This window comes from Capra hircus, chromosome 2 (assembly GCF_001704415.2).
Source record: "Capra hircus breed San Clemente chromosome 2, ASM170441v1, whole genome shotgun sequence".
Lineage (NCBI taxonomy): Eukaryota > Metazoa > Chordata > Mammalia > Artiodactyla > Bovidae > Capra > Capra hircus.
The window spans coordinates 32,747,695-32,766,974 of record NC_030809.1 but is presented as its reverse complement, the minus strand read 5'-3'; the positions used below and the strand labels follow the sequence as shown (position 1 = coordinate 32,766,974).

Below are 19,280 nucleotides of genomic sequence, written 5' to 3'. Positions count from 1 at the left end.
AACAGCAGTAGCAGCAACGCAGAAGACCTGGGATCAGTCCTTGGGTTGAGAAGATACCCTAGCAAAGGGAACAGCTACCTACTCAAGTATTGTGGCCTGGAGAATTCCATGGACCATCCTAGGGGCTGCAAAGAGTCAGACACAACTGAATGACTTTCACTTCACTTCACTTATATTAATGTGCTAAATATCTATTTAGAAATTAGAGTTATATTTCTAATAAAATTTAGGTTGTAATTGTAATTATGACTAATTATTAGGCAAAACAAAGACTGGGTAAAACATCTTTTGGGTATAACATTTTTACCAAAGTTGTATGACACAAATTCTTTGTTCTATGTTTAACTTTTTGAGCCATGATTATAAAGAAGGGCATTTTTGTTGTTGCTGTTGCAAAAATCTTCTAGGGCTTAATCAATTTTAAAATCAATTTTAGGGCCTCTATCAATTCTTTGAATATGCAATTGGTACTATTTTGAAGTTCCTAAGTTGTCACCATTCCTGAAAATGTTCTCTTCTCCCACTGATAATGGGTCTAACTCTGCTGCCTGATGTTCGTGCATACATACTAAGTCGCTTCAGTCATGTCCAACTCTCTGCAACCTTATGGACTGTAGCCTGCCAGGTTCCTCTGTCCATTGGATTCTCCAGGCAAGAATACTGGAGTGGGTTCCCATGCCCTCCTCCAGGGCATCTTCCCAATCTAGTGACTGAACCCACATCTCTTATGTCTCCTGCATTGGCAAGTGGGTTCTTTATCACTAGCCTGATATTTAGCTGCCAATAGCTCTCTTGGTGATTGGAACATTTCCCAACACTACTTGCATCCTTTTCAGAGAATTCTGCATCTTTTATGAGAATTGAGGTGATACTTTTCAACTAGTATGTGTTGTATTTGAGGTACTGTGTCAAATATTTCAACCAAAGAACTCCTCGAATTTAACATTCTTCTTCAGAATATCAGTACTTTAGAAATTCTGGTTCAGTTAAAATAGCAAAACAAAATTTAGAGAAATAAAATAAGCATATTTTAAGTAGATTTTATGGCATTTTAGTTTTGGAAAATAGATTTATATCACTAGGTGTGTGTCAGAATTAACTTGTAAAATGATTTATCTCTGAATTACATACATAGAAACTGTGGTATAAGAGGTGAGGAAGGTTACAAACATGAATGACAGAACTGTTATCCTGTCTCACACATGCTGTCTGGAGGAGAGGCAATTTTAATCTGTTGAATATGGATTCTATATTACTAACTGCCCATTCTCCTAATGAAGGTGATTCAAATCTCAAAGAATTATAATCCATACGAAAGGGAATGACAGAACTGTCTCCTACCTGGAGCATTGGAATCGTCTGGTTTAATAGTTGGAAGGAATTCATGAAAAGTGGTGACTTATCCATCCACTCTTGAGATTTTTCTCTTAATTCTGCCAACTGCCTGAGGGTTACATTAGACTAAAAGACAAAGAAACAGAAATAAATCTGGGCCATTGGTATTTCTAAAAGATATCTCAAGGTTGTTTTGTTATATAACTCTAAGAAACAGTTCTAAAAAGTAGAGTTAGTAAAGCATTGTCAGAAATTTCCCACGTGGTCAAAATTTTTTAAGTGGCAGGTTTTATAGGGTCAAGGTTACACAAAAAATTCTGGAAAATTTAAGGTTTACTTCATGTCCACTGAAAATATATAGCTGAAAGGAAAGTACATCTTCTGGAATTCTCACAAGTTACCCACTTTTACCAATGGTACATTTAACCTTACTACTAGAGAAACATTCTAATTCAAGGATATAAGAAGACGGATGCTTTCATGTAATGCTGGTGGAAAGGGATGGGTATAGCTTTTTCTGGAAAGCAATCTAATGACAGTCATTAAAATAGAATACAATATTCTTCAGTCCCTCAATCTTGAACATTCACCTCAGTGAAATAAAAATATCACTGTGTTAAGTTATATACACAAAGTATTTATCACCACATTATTTACATGAACAATAAGAACAAAAGTAAACACTAGAAACAAAAAGGATGTCCAAAAATTGAGAACTGACTGAGTATGAAAAAATGTTCAGTCTTCAAAAAGAATGAATAAACTATATCTACTGAATTGGAAGAATTTCCATAAGGTATTGCTGTGTGACTAAAGTAATATGTAGAAAAGTATTATAATGAAGCCTTATTTTAATAATCAAAACAGTGACCATTCTGCATATAAATGCATACAGTATAATAATATATAAAGGATTAGAGGAATGTACATAAATTATCAAAAGCCACATCTTTGAAAGTTAGCATTCTTTTTTTTTAATTTTTATTTTTACTTTATTTTAATTTACAATACTGTATTGGTTTTGTCATACATTGACGTGAATCCACCACGGGTGTACATGAGTTTCCAATCATGAACCCCCCTCCCACCTCCCACCCCATATCATCTCTCTGGGTCATCCCCGTGCACCAGCCCCATCTCATTAGTTTACATGAAAGGAAGAGCAGGATCAAGCAAGGAGAAAAAGATGAGAGGCAAGCAAAACAAAAAAACTACCTTTAGAAAATAAGCATTTAATGACTTCATTTGTGTAAAATTATGGAGAAGTGTTCAGCCAATAAAGCAAATAAGATATTAAAACACAGATAGTAAAAGCAAAGATCATTCCAGAAATCAGTGATGACGTCATGTCTATTTTTATATACACCTAAAAGTAATTTATATTTACATACAGTCTAATGACCAAGTAATGATAAAGTATAATTTTTTCACCTTCACTCTTATCATTTTGAAAGCATCAGGTTTATAATTCAAATCACTAATATCAACTTTAAGAATGAAAGAAAAAGGCTATTATGGTTATACTATGTAGTTGATTAGTATAGTTAGTTAATAATGCTGTCTTTCTCAACATCTATGTTGTATATAATTATAGGATGTTAAATTGTACAACCAAATATGAAGCCTATATGAATTGCTAGAATTTAGCAATTGTTTTTGTTCAAACTAGCTATATATGCCCAATATTATTTTTTCTAGTACCATTATTTTTACACACTTTGAAAGTTAGATGCCAGCTGTAGAAAAATTTCCTGCTTTGGGTGATAAATTGAAAAGTCTGAGGTCATGCTACAACTAACCTCATTCTCAAGTGTCAACATGGTTCATTTCTCTTCAAGGCGCTACTATCCAATCTACATCGCTACACATATACAGGGCAGAAGTTGAGAATTAAAAGTTGCAGAAAGCCAAAGGTAAACAGTACGTAGGCTAGAAAAATATCTGAGCCAACTAGAGTAAATCTGTAAGCTGACTACTTTAAAAATCATCTTAATACTTAAGATAGAAACTTTGAGTATTAATGGTCAAACCTTTTCCATTATTGCCTTTGTGACGGGAGTGTATGGTGCATATAAAATCTTTCCCAACAACATGGGTTTCAAGAAAGCCCAAATCACCGGTCCAGCAGGCATATTAATGATGTCCTTATAAAGGGAAAAGCAAAATGGTGCTGGAAAAAGAAAGCACAATAAAATCATTTAATATATATATTTAAAATTTATTTATGGTAAATTGACAAAAATTATTGCTACAACACTCCAAAATACATGTCTTGTATGTCCTTTGCTATCAACAAATGCAAAACATCTGGTATCAAAGTAAGAAAGCGTAGTAACACATCCTTTTTGGGTGTAAGTTTAATCTAACAAGAAAGTGCATAATAAGTGATGGCATTTTGCCAAGAGGAAAGGTTAGAAAGGTTGAAAACCACATTTCAGAATGTTTTCCAACAGATCTTCGTCACTTAATTTTACAAAATATACAAAATTCTGCTATTACAACAGATACATAAGAGCTGTCCAATAAATGTTTGCTGGATGAATAAAAAGATGTATAACTGTGTCAATCCAATTGCTCTGCTAAACACCCCATATTGCTTGGAAGAACTCAGCTGATCATATTTCACATCTCAAAGCTTATAGATCAAATAAACAGCTTTGATGTGCCACTGAACGTTTGTAATTCTCCTACAGTCATGAAACTCTTTTATGTGTGAGACAAATTTCTAATTTTAAAAAGTTAAGAAAAGGTGCTGAGCAGATTTAAGGCATGTTATTGTGTCATTCACTGGCAAGGTGTAGTGGTTAAGAAGCTAGACTTTGTGACAGATTGCCTGGGTTCAAATCATAGCTTTGATGTTTTCATGTTGGGCAACTGTGGCCAGATTACTTTGTGCCTCATTTCTCTTGCTAAGTTGCAGCTATAGTAGCACCTACATCCTAGGGTTGTTGTGAAGAGTGAATGAGTTGATATGCAGAACATGCTTGATGTGTGGCAAGTGCTATATGAATGTTTTCTTTGGGAAAATTAATGCTTCATTTAAAATAAAATGCTAAGATTACAACTCACCATTTAAAAAAAAACAAAATGGGGAGAAGACCTGAATAGTCATTTTTCCAAAACGGAAATGCAGAGGGCCAATAGGCACATGAAATGATGTCCAACATTGCTAGTTAGGAATCAAAACTACAATGAGATATCACCTCACACCTGTAATAATGGCCATCATCAAAAAGAACACAAATAACAAATGATGGCAAGGATGTGCAGAAAAGGGAACCCTGGCACACTATTGGTGGGAATGTAAATTGTTATAGCCACTGTGGAAAACATTATGGAGTTTTTCTCAAGAAACTAAAAATAAAACTACTCTATGACTCAACACTTCTACTTCTGGGTATATACCCAAAATAACCAAAACACTAATTTAAAAAGATACATGCACCCCAATGTTCATAAAGACATGTTTTACATTTACCAAGATATGGATACAACCTAAGTGTCCATCAACAGATGAATGGGTTAAGATGCGGTATATATATACACAATGGAAATTTAGTCATAAAAAAGAACGAAATTTTGCCATTCGCAAAACATGGGTGGACTTGGAGGACATTAAGCTAAGTGGAATGTCAGACAAAGACAAATATTGTATATCATTTATACAAAAACCACAACAAAATAGTAAATATAACAAAAAAGAAACAGACTCACAGCTATAGAAAACAAAGTGGTGGTTACCAGTGGAGAGAGAAGGAAGAAGAGACAAGATGGTGTAGGGTACTAAGAGGCACAAACTACTATGTATAAAATAAGATACAAGGATATATTGTACAACAGAGGGTATACAGCCAATAAAAAAAAAGACTAAGATTTAGTAGACAATGTTAGGAGGTGATATTACCATGCTGATTTTGAAGTATACTCACTGGCATGTAAGGGAATTCCATACTTTGCAGCAATTTGCTCTTTACTTAATTTATGAGTTAAGAAGTCTTTAGTGTGATTGCCTTTCTGCCTCTGAGAAGAGGGCAGCAAGGCAACTAAATATTCAGTGGTAATTCCTTGGGAGCACAGTGCTTGGGAAATGGTACTAAATGATCCTTGGGGAGTGTTTATCCGGTTGTTTCTGTACATTGCCTATGAGATAAAAATACATGATTTATTAATATTATATGAGCTATAAATGCTATTGAAAACAATATTGAAAACCTGATAATGTTTGGAGAATTCTCTCAATTCCACAATTTCTTTAAAATAGTATCCCAAATGTAAATGCAGAATGCTAAACTTCTCCAATTCAAGTGGCAAAACTTTTGCCATAGTAGAAGAATTTTTCTGTAAGTGACTTTGGACAATGTACTCTCTCTGTAGTTGAATGTATTATAACTAATCTCAAAAGTTAAGACTCCGGTATTCTTGCCTGGAGAATCCCAGGGACAGAGGAGCCTGGTGGGCTGCCGTCTATGGGGTCGGACAGAGTCAGACACAACTGAAGCGACTTAGCAGCAGCAGCAGCAAAAGTTAAGATGACAAAAGGAATTTTCCAGGAAGAACATAACTGGGTGAGTTTTCTACCTGTGTTAGTGGAAAACTTCTGGGCAGATGCATTTGTTTCAGGGATCTCATTTTGTCTAGCAGCGGTCGTGTGCCCGAAGCCATCTGATTGAGGATCTCTTTTAGCCTTATGAAGAGTTCTATCATCTTTTCTATTGGCTTTTGATTTTCCCTAGGGAAAAATACCTAACAGGAACAAAAAAGAAAAGAAATGATTTTTTTGTGGAGAAGCTGGAACCCTCCCACACTGTTGGTGAAAATAGCAAAAGATACAGTCATTTTGTAAATTATTTTGGAAGCTTACTAAATAAACATAAATTTACCATACAACAAACAATTTGATTCCTAGATATTTACCCAACAGAAATTTGAAAAATATGTCCACACAAAGATTTGTATGAGAATGGCTATGGCAGCATTATTTAGAGTAGCCAACAAGTGGAAACAATTCAAATGAATGGATAAACAAAATGTATATCTGTAAACTGGAAAACTATTTGACAAAAGAAAGAAATTACACACTGACATGTTACAACATGTATGAAACTCAAAACATTATACTAAATGAAAAAGCTAGATATAAAACCCACAAATTGTATGATTCAATTTAAATAAAATGACTAAAAATGACAAATTTATGGAGACAGAAAATAGATTAGGCGGTGCCTATGCTAGAGGTCAGAATGAGATGACTGTAAATGGGCAGAAAGCTTCTTTTTGTGTTGAAAATTGCATTTGGGATTGTTATAAAATCATATTGTGGTAACAGTTGCACAATTCTATAATTGGCTTTAAAAAAACCCATTAAATTGTACCCTTACAGTGGGTGAATTTTATAACATATAAATTATACCTCAATAAATTTGCCACAAATAAATGATTTTAAAAGTCAGAAAGGCAAAAGTCAATTACATAATTCTTCATATACACTATTCTTCAAAAAATCACAATTGCTCCTTAAAATCAGAAAAGCTCTGTCAAAAAGCTCACATGATTTATCAGGCTTAATCATAATCCCACAATGCATTTCTGTTGCAGGAAAAAAAACAACACTGAAATTATTTTTTTAGTGTACATTTTATACTCTCATTCACTCCTTTATTCAACAAACATTAATTGAGTGCCTGTTATGTTCCCAGCACTGGGTGAGGTGATGGATATAGTAGTGCCCAAACTGGCATCATCCTTTCACTCAGGGAGTATTGTATTAATAGGAGGAACAAATGAGACAAATCAATGAATAAAAGGCTGGGTAATATGAGAAGGTATGGAGTTTAGCTGAGAAATCAAAAGAAGTCTTTCCAAGATGACACCACAAAGGAGAGAATGAACAAACCATAGGAAGAATAAGGAGACATACGTAGTAGAGGGGTAAAGATCTGTGAAGTTCCTTAAGAGGGAAAGCTGTTGGCAAGTACAAGGGGGTCAAAGACGACTATTCTGGGCACAAGATTCAGTTGAAGAAATGTTACAAAGACAGAGCTGTCTCTATAACACAGCTATTAACTGCAATCAGATTCATTTTTTTTCTTCCAGTTCTGCTAAAATTCTAGGCATTCTACATTAATTTGAAATAAATTAATGATGAGAAATTTTTCATTATTTTTATTTGCAGTTCTGAAAGAACTAGGAATGGTCTTCTGCTTGTAAAATGCACATATTTAATTACTATACTCAATAAGAAATAGTTTGATATATGCACTGCAGAAATATTGTAAGATAAATATTAAAATTTTAGATGAGAAACTTAATAATTGTAGTTTTTCTGCATTTTAAGTCATGTTCATGCTCAGTCATATCCAACTCTTTGTGATCCCCTAGGCTGTGGCAAACCAGGCTCCTCTGGCCATGGAATTTTCCAGGCAAGAATACTGGAGTGTGTTGTCATTTCCTACTCCAGGGTATCTTCCTGACCCAGGGTTTGAAACTGCATTTTTTGCTTCTCCTGCATTGGCAGGTGGATTCTTTACCACTGCGCCACCTGAGAAGCCATACGTTTCATGGTTTCTGTAAAATAACTATTGTTTAGTTAATGGGTATTTGTTAAGTTCTTCTATGGGCCAGGCACTGTTTTTGGTATTTGAAACATTTCAGTGAACAAAGAGGCCCTTATGGAGCTTATAGCCAAATAGAGGCAGACAGAAAATAAACAAAAGTGAATTTTAAATAGAATACATAGTATGCTGGAGGTGCAATAGAAAACGAACAGATCAAGGAAAGGTTTGAGAGTGCTGTCGATGAGGTTGGTTGCATTTTAAACAGGTCTCTCATGATACCTTATTGAGGTCAATGTTGAATAAAGACACATAGTTCTGGAAATCACAGGAAGGACACCTCCTAGAATGGTCCTATGCAGCAGCCCTGGACCCAGGGAGTAGCCACATGGGAAATGGGATTTGAGAAACAAGGAGAGAATGTGCAGACTCTGGGGCCCCTGCAGGAATCGAGGGTTACTGGGATAAAATGAGGAGCCACGGGAGATGCTGAACAGAGGAATGACATAATCTGATTCAAGTTTCAAAAGAATTGCTTTTGCTGCTTAGGGAGTAGTAGGGTGGGGTTGGAGTGGTGGGAACAAGCACCGAGGCAAGGAGATCAGTTAGGAGGTCACTGCAGAATATAAACTAGGATAATGATGACCTGGAACAGGATATTTACAACTAGTCCAAAAAAGTCTTCATCTCCTTTGCTACAATGTTTCAATAACACAGGTCTGCTGTGCTGCTTCTGATTTTCTTTTAAAGAGAAAATTTTTTTTCAGTGTTTTTAATAACGTGTAAATAATTTTGACCTAGTAGAGATTTGAGTGGATATAGGTATTTAATTTTCTTATGTTTACATTTTTATTTCAGTTTTTTATTCACTATGTACTTAAGCATCTATTTATTGCAAGATGGCGTTACTGCTGACTTTACAGCTCTAATAATGACAATTTGTTTAGTTCGACTGGATATATGCAGAGTACATCATGAGAAACGCTGGGCTGGAAGAAGCACAAGCTGGAATCAAGATTGCTGGGAGAAATATCAATAACCTCAGATATGCAGATGATACCACCCTTATGGCAGAAAGTGAAGAGGAACTAAAAAGCCTCTTGATGAAAGTGAAAGAGGAGAGTGAAAAAGTTGGCTTAAAGCTCAACATTCAGAAAACGAAGATCATGGCATCTGGTCCCATCACTTCATGGGAAATAGACGGGGAAACAGTGGAAACAGTGTCAGACTTTATTTTGGGGGGCTCCAAAATCACTGCAGATGGTGACTGCAGCCATGAAATTAAAAGACGCTTACTCCTTGGAAGGAAAGTTATGACCAACCTAGATAGCATATTCAAAAGCAGAGACATTACTTTGCCAACAAAGGTCCATCTAGTCAAGGCTATGGTTTTTCCAGTAGTCATGTATGGATGTGAGAGTTGGACTGTGAAGAAGGCTGAGTGCTGAAGAACTGATGCTTTTGAACTGTGGTGTTGGAGAAGACTCTTGAGAGTCCCTTGGACTGCAAGGAGATCCAACCAGTCCATTCTAAAGGAGGTTAGCCCTGGGATTTCTTTGGAGGGAATGATGCTAAAGCTGAAACTCCAGTACTTTGGCCACCTCATGCGAAGAGTTGACTCATTGGAAAAGATTCTGATGCTGGGAGGGATTGGGGGCAGGAGGAGAAGGGGACAACAGAGGATGAGATGGCTGGATGGCATCACTGACTCGATAGACGTGAGTCTGAGTGAACTCTGGGAGTTGATGATGGACAGGGAGGCCTGGCATGCTGCAGTTCATGGGGTTGCAAAGTCAGACATGACTGAGCGACTGAACTGAACTGAACTGAAACTGGATAAATAATGATAGCTTCTATCTAAATCTAATGAAGGTAAGACAAAAAAATTTTTTTATAATACAAAAAAAATCCCTCAATTCTTTCACTTGAAAAAAAAAACTTTGTTCTAATCTTAATTTTTATACTATCAAATTAATGTTTATTCGCTTAAAAAAAGTTACTGTAACATTTGTATTTCATTGTCTAGTGTATATTAAGTTTAATTCCTGGTCTTGAATATACAAATTGAGAGTTAATAAGGCCATAAGATTAATTTCCTCATCTATTAAACATGCAAATTTGCAATATATGATCTCTAAGGTTCCACTTAGCTTTAAAATTAGGTTCAACTTAGTTCTAAAAGCTTTAATTCCAAAAGCTGCATAAATAGATTGCATTCCTTATAGTATCAGAGAGCATACAGGTATAATCAAATATTTTTATATTAAACAATAAGTTTGAAAGCATTTCATCCACAGTAACTTGCCTTGTATGTGAAGTTGTAAACGTCTAAGTAGTGTAGAAATGTAAGTCCAATGAGGTAAGATAGACGGGATCTCTCTGGAAGAGGTATGATGCAGAATTCCTTCACTGCATCTTCCAATTTGGGATCGGTCATATTACCATCACAAGAATGCAGCCAGAACACACTAGAAATAATCTGCAAATTGGAAGAAGAAAAATACTTTAGCTCTGAATCCTTTCAAGCCACCTGTCCACTTGGAGTTTTCTTATCCTTTTAGACTTCATTTAAAAATAAGACAAATTAGCCTTAAATATCAAATAATTTTTTGTCTAAAACACTAATTGCTATCAATAGTCCTATAAAAAGTCCATGTGTGTGTTCAGTCACTCAGTCATGTCCAACGGTTTGTGACCCCATGGACGGTAGCCCGCAGGCTCCTCTCTCCATGGAATTTTCCAGGCAAGAATACTGGAGTGGATTGCTATTTCTTACTTCAGGGGATCTCCCCAACCCTGGGATCAAACCCAAGTCTCATGTTTCCTGCACTGGCTGGGGGATTCTTTACCACTGTGCTATCTGGGAAGCCCATAGACAGTACATGAAAGTGAAAGTGAAGCTTGCTCCGACCCTTTGCAACCCCATGAACTATAGAGTCCGTGGAATTTTCCAGGCCAGAATACTGGAGTGGGTAGCCATTCCCTTCTCCAGAGGATCTTCCCAACCCAGGGATCGAACCCAGGTCTCCCACAATGCAGGCCGATTCTTTACCAGCTGAGCCACTAGGGAAACCCAAGAATACTGGAGTCGGTAGCCTATCCCTTCTCCAGCGGATCATCCTGACCCAGGAATCTAACCGGGGCTTTTGCATTGCGGGCAGATTCTTGACCAACTGAGCTATGAGGGAAGTCCTTAAAGAGTACATAGTTCACTGGAAAGCTTAAGAGCTATCATGGGAAAAGAGACAGAAGAAATCCATAGTGACTCCAAGATTTCTTGCCTGAAAGACTTGGTAAATAGTGGTATCAAGAAAGAAAACTGGTTTAGATTAAGTTTGGGAAAATTACTAGTTTAAAACTCTTGCTGCCTTAAAATTTTATTCTTGCTTTATTTAAGTTGCATTTCATTTATATAATCATTTGAAGTTACAATCTTACCCAGTAAACTCTGGGGTCCAGAGGTGAATGGTGAAGAAAAAAAATCTAGAATCACACAATAGTATGAATCCTGGACAGTAAATCTTGTTTGGAAAGTGACATGTGACTACGGGAACTTAAGATGTCATTTCTATTTCCACCGAGGTGAAGTAAACAAAATGTTTATGAAATTCAAGAATATAGAAACTTTTCTCTCTTTCCTTTTAAAAGTAATATGAATGTATGCTCTCTTGTCTACCTGCTTTTATTTACTAAAGTGAACCCGTTCTTCAGAAGCCAAAAATGTGATTTCTGAAATTAGATCTTTTAGGATCTTATGAGTGAAAGGTGAAATCAAGGGGTAAAGGTAAAGAAATATTAATCGTTAGAACTAGAGGAAGAAAAGTGAAGGTAAAGCAGTTTTAATTTTTGTCTGGGGGAACCAATTAAAATGACACAACTAAACATAAATATTCCAAAGTCAGCCTTAAAGGATTTTAAAAACTTTATCCCATATTGGAGAATAACTGGGTTGTGTTTAGAAATGACACACTCTGTCACATGTAAGTTTTGAATGGATGAGGTCTTAAGCTCTGCAGTTCTTTTGGAAAATTTCTATGACACTTTCAGACAATGAACTTGGAAAAGGGATAAAAGATAAAACATTTCAAATGGAAAACCCTATTATCAGCCTATGAGGAAATGCCATTACTCATTTCACAGCAAAATACGTTTGGAATACCTACAAACTTATCCAGAGTTGTCACAACCATATCTATTTATATACTCAGTCTTATCTCAGAGATTAAAAAAAAAAGAGTATTCATTTTTACTTTAGTTTCAACGAATTATAAACGGTCTTCCTTTTTCCCCCTGATTACATTACTGAAACTTGCTTTGATATCATCATAATAAAATGTGAAAATTGACCTCAGCTAATGTGATTGTGATAGTGAACCGAAAGAATTACTGATGATACCACTTATTTAAAAAAAGCATCTGGGGGTGAAGATAAAGAGAAGACAAAGAGGGCAAAGGGAGGGGAAGGAACAGACAGTAGTAATGTTCTTGCTTCAGGACTTTTCCTTCTATTTTCACCTAAGAATTAGGCTTCTAATTTTATCATTTGCATGGAAAATTCACCAGATTTGCATTCAGCTTCTCCGGGTTTTGCTGATAAGTGCTCAACAAATACTAACAGCTGTTTAAACTTTTAAAAACCTGGAAGTAAGTACAAACATATTCCATCCCACCTCAGCTCTGTTGTCAGGGATGGGAATGGCCAGCAAATTGTTGATACTCCGATTGGACATTCCTGTTACTCTCCTCAGTTCTTCTTTCAGCTCATCAACATTTTTAAACATTTCTATTAACTGGCCTGCAAGAAAATAAAACAAAACAAAACTCACATGTGGGTTGCAATGTAATTCTTTTTAGTCATTCCAGTATAAAGAAAGCTTCTAGACTAAAATATATATTCAACATATAAGCCTTGTGTCAGGAACAGATGTCTCTCAGTTTTGGCAAACTTTGCATCTTTAGGATATATTTCTACCTGATTTAGACTTATTCCTGTATGATATCATTAACCCAAGGTAACATATTGCTCTGGATTATAACTTTTCCTTAAATGTGTACAATGCAAGGTTGATTCAAAGAAAATATGGTTTCCTTGCAGACTTTGACCACACAATTTGCTAAATATATATCTCTCTATTTGATTTAAAACATCACACAAATTCAAGATGCTTTTTCACCTCAGATCAAATAATATTGTCAGCTAGGGACAAAGTGTGCTAAATCTGAAACATAATGCCACAGTGCACTTTTTTCTTAACTTTGCCCAGCACCTTGTTTTATAAAGGATTTTCACAATCATTATTTCAATTTTCAAATAGAATGTGTTTAACTTCTCTTTTAGAATAGTTATTAAAATCATTTCACATCTGGGTCATTTGATGAATAACAAATGATATTTTGACTTTATTTTAGGAGATTGTGATCTCAATTTTGTAAATGCCTTTTCAGTTCCTTTATGAAATATCCCTCATGCAAATATACTTTCTTTATTTTTGGACTTAGTGCCCTTCCAATTTTGTGGCTGCTTGTTGTCCAAAATTCTGAATGTCTTTCTTTTCAGTATTGAGGTATTATGCAAAGAAGAAATGTATTGCATGATGCATCATGCTCAGAATACTAATAGGAGTTTCTGAATCAATATTTCTGTAGATAGCAGTGCATTTTTATTTTTAAAATCAGATTTCTCATGGAAGTAAATAAATTTCATCCCTGCTCTTGCAACCTACTATTTAATGCACTTTAATATATGAGAGAAACAAAAGGTGAATAGTCTAACTAGTAAAATTTTTGAAGACATTTTGCTATGAAATAAAATTTCACTCTTTCATTCTCTGCTGGCTTGCTCTGTGTTTATTTTAGACAAGTGACCATATTTGAAAGCTTTAGGTGTCTCATGTATAAGGGCAGATACAAAGTAGCTTTCATTAGGAACTTTAAAATAGCCTTTCCTATGAATTTATATTTAAAAAAAATAAAATAGCCTTTCCTAAACTGTAGCAAGAGAATCACACACATTCTAATAAGACAGCATTTAAAATATGGATGGGGAAACACCTGGTTTTTCAAAGGTGTCTGCACTGTTATTGACATGCAGCATGGCTTCTATGGTTGGCATTAACCGTGTGATATTTTCCAGGTAATTCATTTGCAATGCCTGTTCTAGAAACCTGAAACAAAGCAGAAGAGGAAGAGAAATTGAACTCGGAATATCAGTAATTATTTGAGAAGAGATTTTGCCAAGGAAGAAGACGATTAAAAAAACTCACCGATCCATATCTAAATTAATTTTGCTTGGATCCCCAGAAAGCAAATCCCTCAGTTTCTCAGACAGAACATTGTCGTGATACAGTAAGCTGGTGGCTATTTCGGTGCCAAGCTCTGCGGCTTCCAGGAGCTGCACATGAAACTCACTCTCTTCACATAGGTTCCCAAAGTCCATACTGGAGAGCTGGCACATTTCCTCTATTGAATTGGAAGTTTCAGGTTCACAAAGAAGCTTGGTCAAGTTTCGAAGCTGAGACAGCTTTCCAGAGGGGGAAAGAGTGGGAAATATTAGTGACATTATTCTAAATATTTAGTTCTTGATAATAAGCAACTAAAATTGATTTAGTTCCTAAAAACATTTTGCTTACGTATTTAGTTAGTTGGCATGTGGCAACAGCTTTACCACAAAGCACTGTTTTCGGTCATTTGAGTTTATTGTTCTCAAGAAGTTTTATAAAACTTTTGAACCTATTAGACTTCTTTCTCAACAGTATTCATAACTTATAGATTCACAGGTTAAAAAAAATGTAGTTTAATCTCACTTAAACCATAAATACTTAAACTAATTTTACATTTTAGCATATTTTTAAAATTATGTATAAAGGCAGACAGCAAAGCAGATTTGATTTGAAACTTCAAAAAGGTTTTCTTTACACTCACAAGATGGCTACTATCAAAACAAAAAAATGAACAAACAAATAAATAAAGCCAGAAAATAACAAATGTTAGTAGGATATGGAGAAATTAGAACACTTGTGCACTCCTGATGGGAATGTAAAATGATGTAGCGCTATAAAAGAAAATAGTACAGTGGGTTTTCAAAAAATTCGAAATAGAATTACCATAATACTCAGCATTTCTGCTTCTAGGAATATACTCAAAAGTATTTATTAAAAGCTGGGTTTTAAACAGATATTTGTAGACTCGTGTTCATAGCAGTTGTATTCATGATAGCCAAGAGTGGAAGCACTCCATGTGCATTGACAGATGAATGGATAAACACATATAATTTGCATATGTGTAATGTGTATATGGTATACACATATAATGGAGTACTATCCAGCTTTAAAAATTAAAGAAAGTCTCTCACATATTACAATGTAGATAAGTCTTGGGATATTATGCTAAGTGAAATAAGCCAGTAATAAAAAGACATACTGAATGATTCCATTATATGAAGTACTGAGCACAGTCAAATTAATAGCAACAGAAGGTAAAACTGCAGGGGCCAGGGACTAGGCGGTGAGGGGAATGAGAAATAGGCGCTTAATGCATACAGGATTTTTCTTTGCAAGCTTAAGAGTTCTACAATGTGTGTATATTTAACACAACTGAACTACAGAGTTAAAAATGGTTAAGGTGGTAAAGTTTGTTTTATGCATTTTACCACAAGTTTAAAAAAATTAATTGACCAAAAAAAAAAAAAAACGACTTTTTAAAACTGCAGCATGAGAATCACGCATATTTTATAATATGGGTGTGTATATACCTGGTTTTTCAAGTGTCTACACTGCTACTGACCGTCATTACCTTCTATCCTCTTATTTATGGAGGGAAACTTCTGTTCTATGGAATGCTTAAAGGGGTCTAAAATCCTTTACTCAGAAAAAAAGGAGAAAAATGAAAATCAACTAATTTCCTACCCAGTCAAGTATATTCCTCCTTGCAGTTCACTATGCTCTGTGTGTTCTGAGGATATATCCCCAAGTTGTATATCCTAGGGGAAAACATTATGCCTCTGGGAAAGCTAGTTCTGTTGTGCTCAGAAGCAACCCTAGAGCTATTCATTTTAAGATGTGAAATAATTTGGAGCAACATCTAAAGAAGCAAATATATGTGCCATTCATTACAGCTCAGTTTCTAATCAGCAGCTGCATTTTCACAGAAATGATACAAGAAGAAGTTCAGGAATATTTCTTTGCATATGTCAAATGGGAAAGGTACAATGATGTGTCTTGGGTGAGAGATTTATAGTAACTACATGTAGGCACTAGCAATTAAACACAAATCATTTTAGACAGTAAATATCATTGGTCTATTTAATATCTAATTGACTTCTGGGTTTGAACTATATAAAACCGTTTCATTGTATTAAAATTCTAGTCTTATTATGAGAAACTAGTCTAGTCTAGTTACGAGAAACTTTCCATTCTGCAACAAACTCAATCATTGTACCAGATGTAATGATATATTTATCACTTATTCCTTTGATTTTCCAAATATTAGATATGATTAAACTTTTAATGAATAGAGCCAAACTTCTCTGCCAGTGACTTTTATTTTGGTGATTTCTTAAATAAAAAGATAAGTACTGGGAGCTCAATTTATTTTTCTAATTGAGCTTTTAGGGGTGTAGTAAGTTTGAATGACTTTACTCAGTAGAGGCTGAAATATATTTTTTAATTGCAAGTTTGACATACATGTATCAGAAACCAATAAATGTCCATATAGAATAATCTTGGCTTGATAAGGCAACATATATAGAAAGATAAATTGGAAATCTAGCCCTGCTACTGAAGTAGAATTTGTCCTCTGAAATAAGGATTTAATTCAGGATTAATAATGCGCCCTGCACTGTGAGGCACAGCCACCAAGGAGAAACATGATGGTCATTTAGTATTTGTCATTAAGAGCTGAACAGTAAAAAGGCTGAGCACTGAAGAATTGATGCCCTCTAACTGTGGTGCTGGAGAAGACTCTTGATAGTCCTTGAACATTAAGGAGATCAAACCAGTCAATCCTAAAGGAAATCAACCCCGAAGATTCACTGGAAGGACTGATGTTAAAGCTGAAGCTCCAATACTTTGGCCACCTGATGCGAAGAACTGACTCATTGGAAAAGACCTTATGCTGGGAAAGATTGAAGGCAGAAGGAGAAGGGGATGACAGAGGATGAGATGGTTGGATGGCATCACCAACTCAATGGACATGAATTTGAGCAAACTCCGGGAGATGGTGTGGGACAGGGAAGCCTGGTGTGCTGCAGTTCATGGGGTTGCAAAGAATTGAACAGGACTGAGTGGCTGAAGAACAACTACTTTCTTGTAAAAATAATACATGCATTAAACTTTTAGAAACTTCATAGTTTATTAGTAATCAACATACATTCAGAGAATTATAATTGTTTCTTCAAAAGTATGTGTCAAGTCCAGATTACAGGTTTGTCAAAGTCTTATGTATCAAGACCCTGACCTACATAGTAAGGTCTCAGCCTAAACTTGAACAATGACCCATAACTAACTCCATGTCCAGCTGTGATTGAATTCACTTTTGTCTACCGTTCCTAATGCATCTGAATCAGAATTGTAAGTAACATGATGGCACAAACCTCAAAATATCATATGCATAAAAATGCTGAAACAGCAATGCTCCTGGGCTCTTAGCAGGTGAATGAAAAAAAAAAAAGGCCTCTTTAAAAATGTGAGAGTGTTACAGTATAAATAGTGTGCTATCTGTATTTTTGCTTAATGTGGGGAATAACCATTTTATGAGTAGTTTCTCAATCAGGAGGTTATCCTTCCCACCTGAGAGGCTGAAAAGAAGAGAGAAAACAGACAATGAAGGGAGGAGAAAACTCAAAAGCTCAAGAAGAGTAGAAAGTTCAGTGCTAGAACAGAAGAAAAGTTACCAATGAGTGACAGACATTTGGCATTTTCGAGGGTCTAAACCTTCTTAGAAATATCATGAATAAAGAAGTTAGGGTGGGCCCTGACTATCACAATCAAGATACTAATTACCAGGGAGGACAAAATGGGGAGCAAAACATATCTTGTTCTAGGAGTTTCTAGGCAAATTCTAAGAGTTTGTCTTCATCCTTTCAATGATATGTACTGAATATTTTCCATGTGTTGGACTCAATGCCAGGTGCTGAGCGTACACAGTAAATCAACACACTTATTCATGTTCCTATGGACCTCGTAGTCTAGGAATGAATGGGTTCTGTCAATTGCAAATTGCAGCCATGCTTGTTATAAACAGCAAAAGATTCTGACCTAAGGAACAGAATTATAGTTTATTCGTTCTGTGGCTTCTCAAATTTTTTTCATAACATAACCTACAAGGGGAGCAGAATACTCAAAATGTGGTTGCTGTTTTAAATTATCCTTTGCTCCATTCCCAGGACATTAGTGCAAATGACTGAGCATGTGTTGCTTCCATTTCCCAGTGTACATTGTGTGCTGCCCAGCTACTCTGCAAGTTGCGAACTACAGTGAGTAATTACCCTGGTGACACTATTATATCACCAGGGCTCTGCTTTAATACCATCATTTCTTCACACATTTGTGAGTCCGGTCTTAAGATCCTGCTACTGCTAGATGTGATACTTTGAAAAAGCAGAAGGCACAATTTCATCAGATTTTACACTCTAGTTGGAGAAATAGATCCCACATATACAAGAAGTTATAATACTAAGTAGTAAATTCCAAAAGCCAGAAATCTCACTGTAATTGGAGACTCCACTTCCCTATGCCTCACATGCCACTGGCTGCCAAGCTGGGTCAATTCAACTTCCTACAATGCTCTTGACATTCTTTTTCTTCTGTTCTCTGCCACTGACATCTTACAGGGCCTCACGGTTTGCTTAGGTTATTGCAAAAATAGCCCATTTGGCTTTCTCTCAGTCTGTCCTCCACAAGTCTCCTAGAGAGATCTTTTTCTAAAATGAGGAATTTACCTTCTTCAAATTCACAATTTTCAGGATCACATTCAAACTCCTTGACTAAACAAACTCCTTGATCCCCCAGGCCTTGGGGATCTGAGCCTCCTTTCCTGCCTCTCTTATAAGCACTCTGTGCTCTAGCTGGACTCATGACTTCAGGTAACCCCTAGCTGTCCTTCAGATTCACACCTCTGTTTTCTTAACAACTCACATCTCTATGTCTGGAATGTAGGACTATTAACATAATCCTACACAGCCTGGCAAGACTCAGAGTAAAGAGTATCTCCTTCATGAAATTTCTTCTCTCCATCTTCATCCTCTGCAATCGAAGTCAGATATACCACCTCCATATACAGAATCCTGTCCAACCACATACCATAACACTTGTCTCACTGTGTTATAATCACTGGTCTGCTTTTCCATCTCCTTCACTGGATTGATTACAAGGACTCTGGGGTTAGAGATTATATCTT

The 19,280-nt window shown here is 35.8% G+C and overlaps 1 protein-coding gene across 2 annotated transcripts in view; it reads right to left on the bottom strand.

Moving 5' to 3' along the window:
* The window catches only part of ABCA12 (ATP binding cassette subfamily A member 12), a 209,076-nt gene that overhangs the window by 76,478 nt on the left and 113,318 nt on the right, over positions 1–19,280 (bottom strand). For both annotated transcript variants that reach the window (XM_018059867.1, XM_018059874.1), the window contains exons 12-19: positions 14,150–14,406; positions 13,938–14,050; positions 12,557–12,681; positions 10,192–10,365; positions 5,914–6,078; positions 5,265–5,475; positions 3,366–3,505; positions 1,342–1,461 (exon numbers count right to left, since the gene is read on the bottom strand). In XM_018059867.1, coding sequence (XP_017915356.1) covers positions 1,342–1,461; positions 3,366–3,505; positions 5,265–5,475; positions 5,914–6,078; positions 10,192–10,365; positions 12,557–12,681; positions 13,938–14,050; positions 14,150–14,406 — 1,305 coding nt within the window. The remainder of the gene's footprint in view (positions 1–1,341; positions 1,462–3,365; positions 3,506–5,264; positions 5,476–5,913; positions 6,079–10,191; positions 10,366–12,556; positions 12,682–13,937; positions 14,051–14,149; positions 14,407–19,280) is intronic.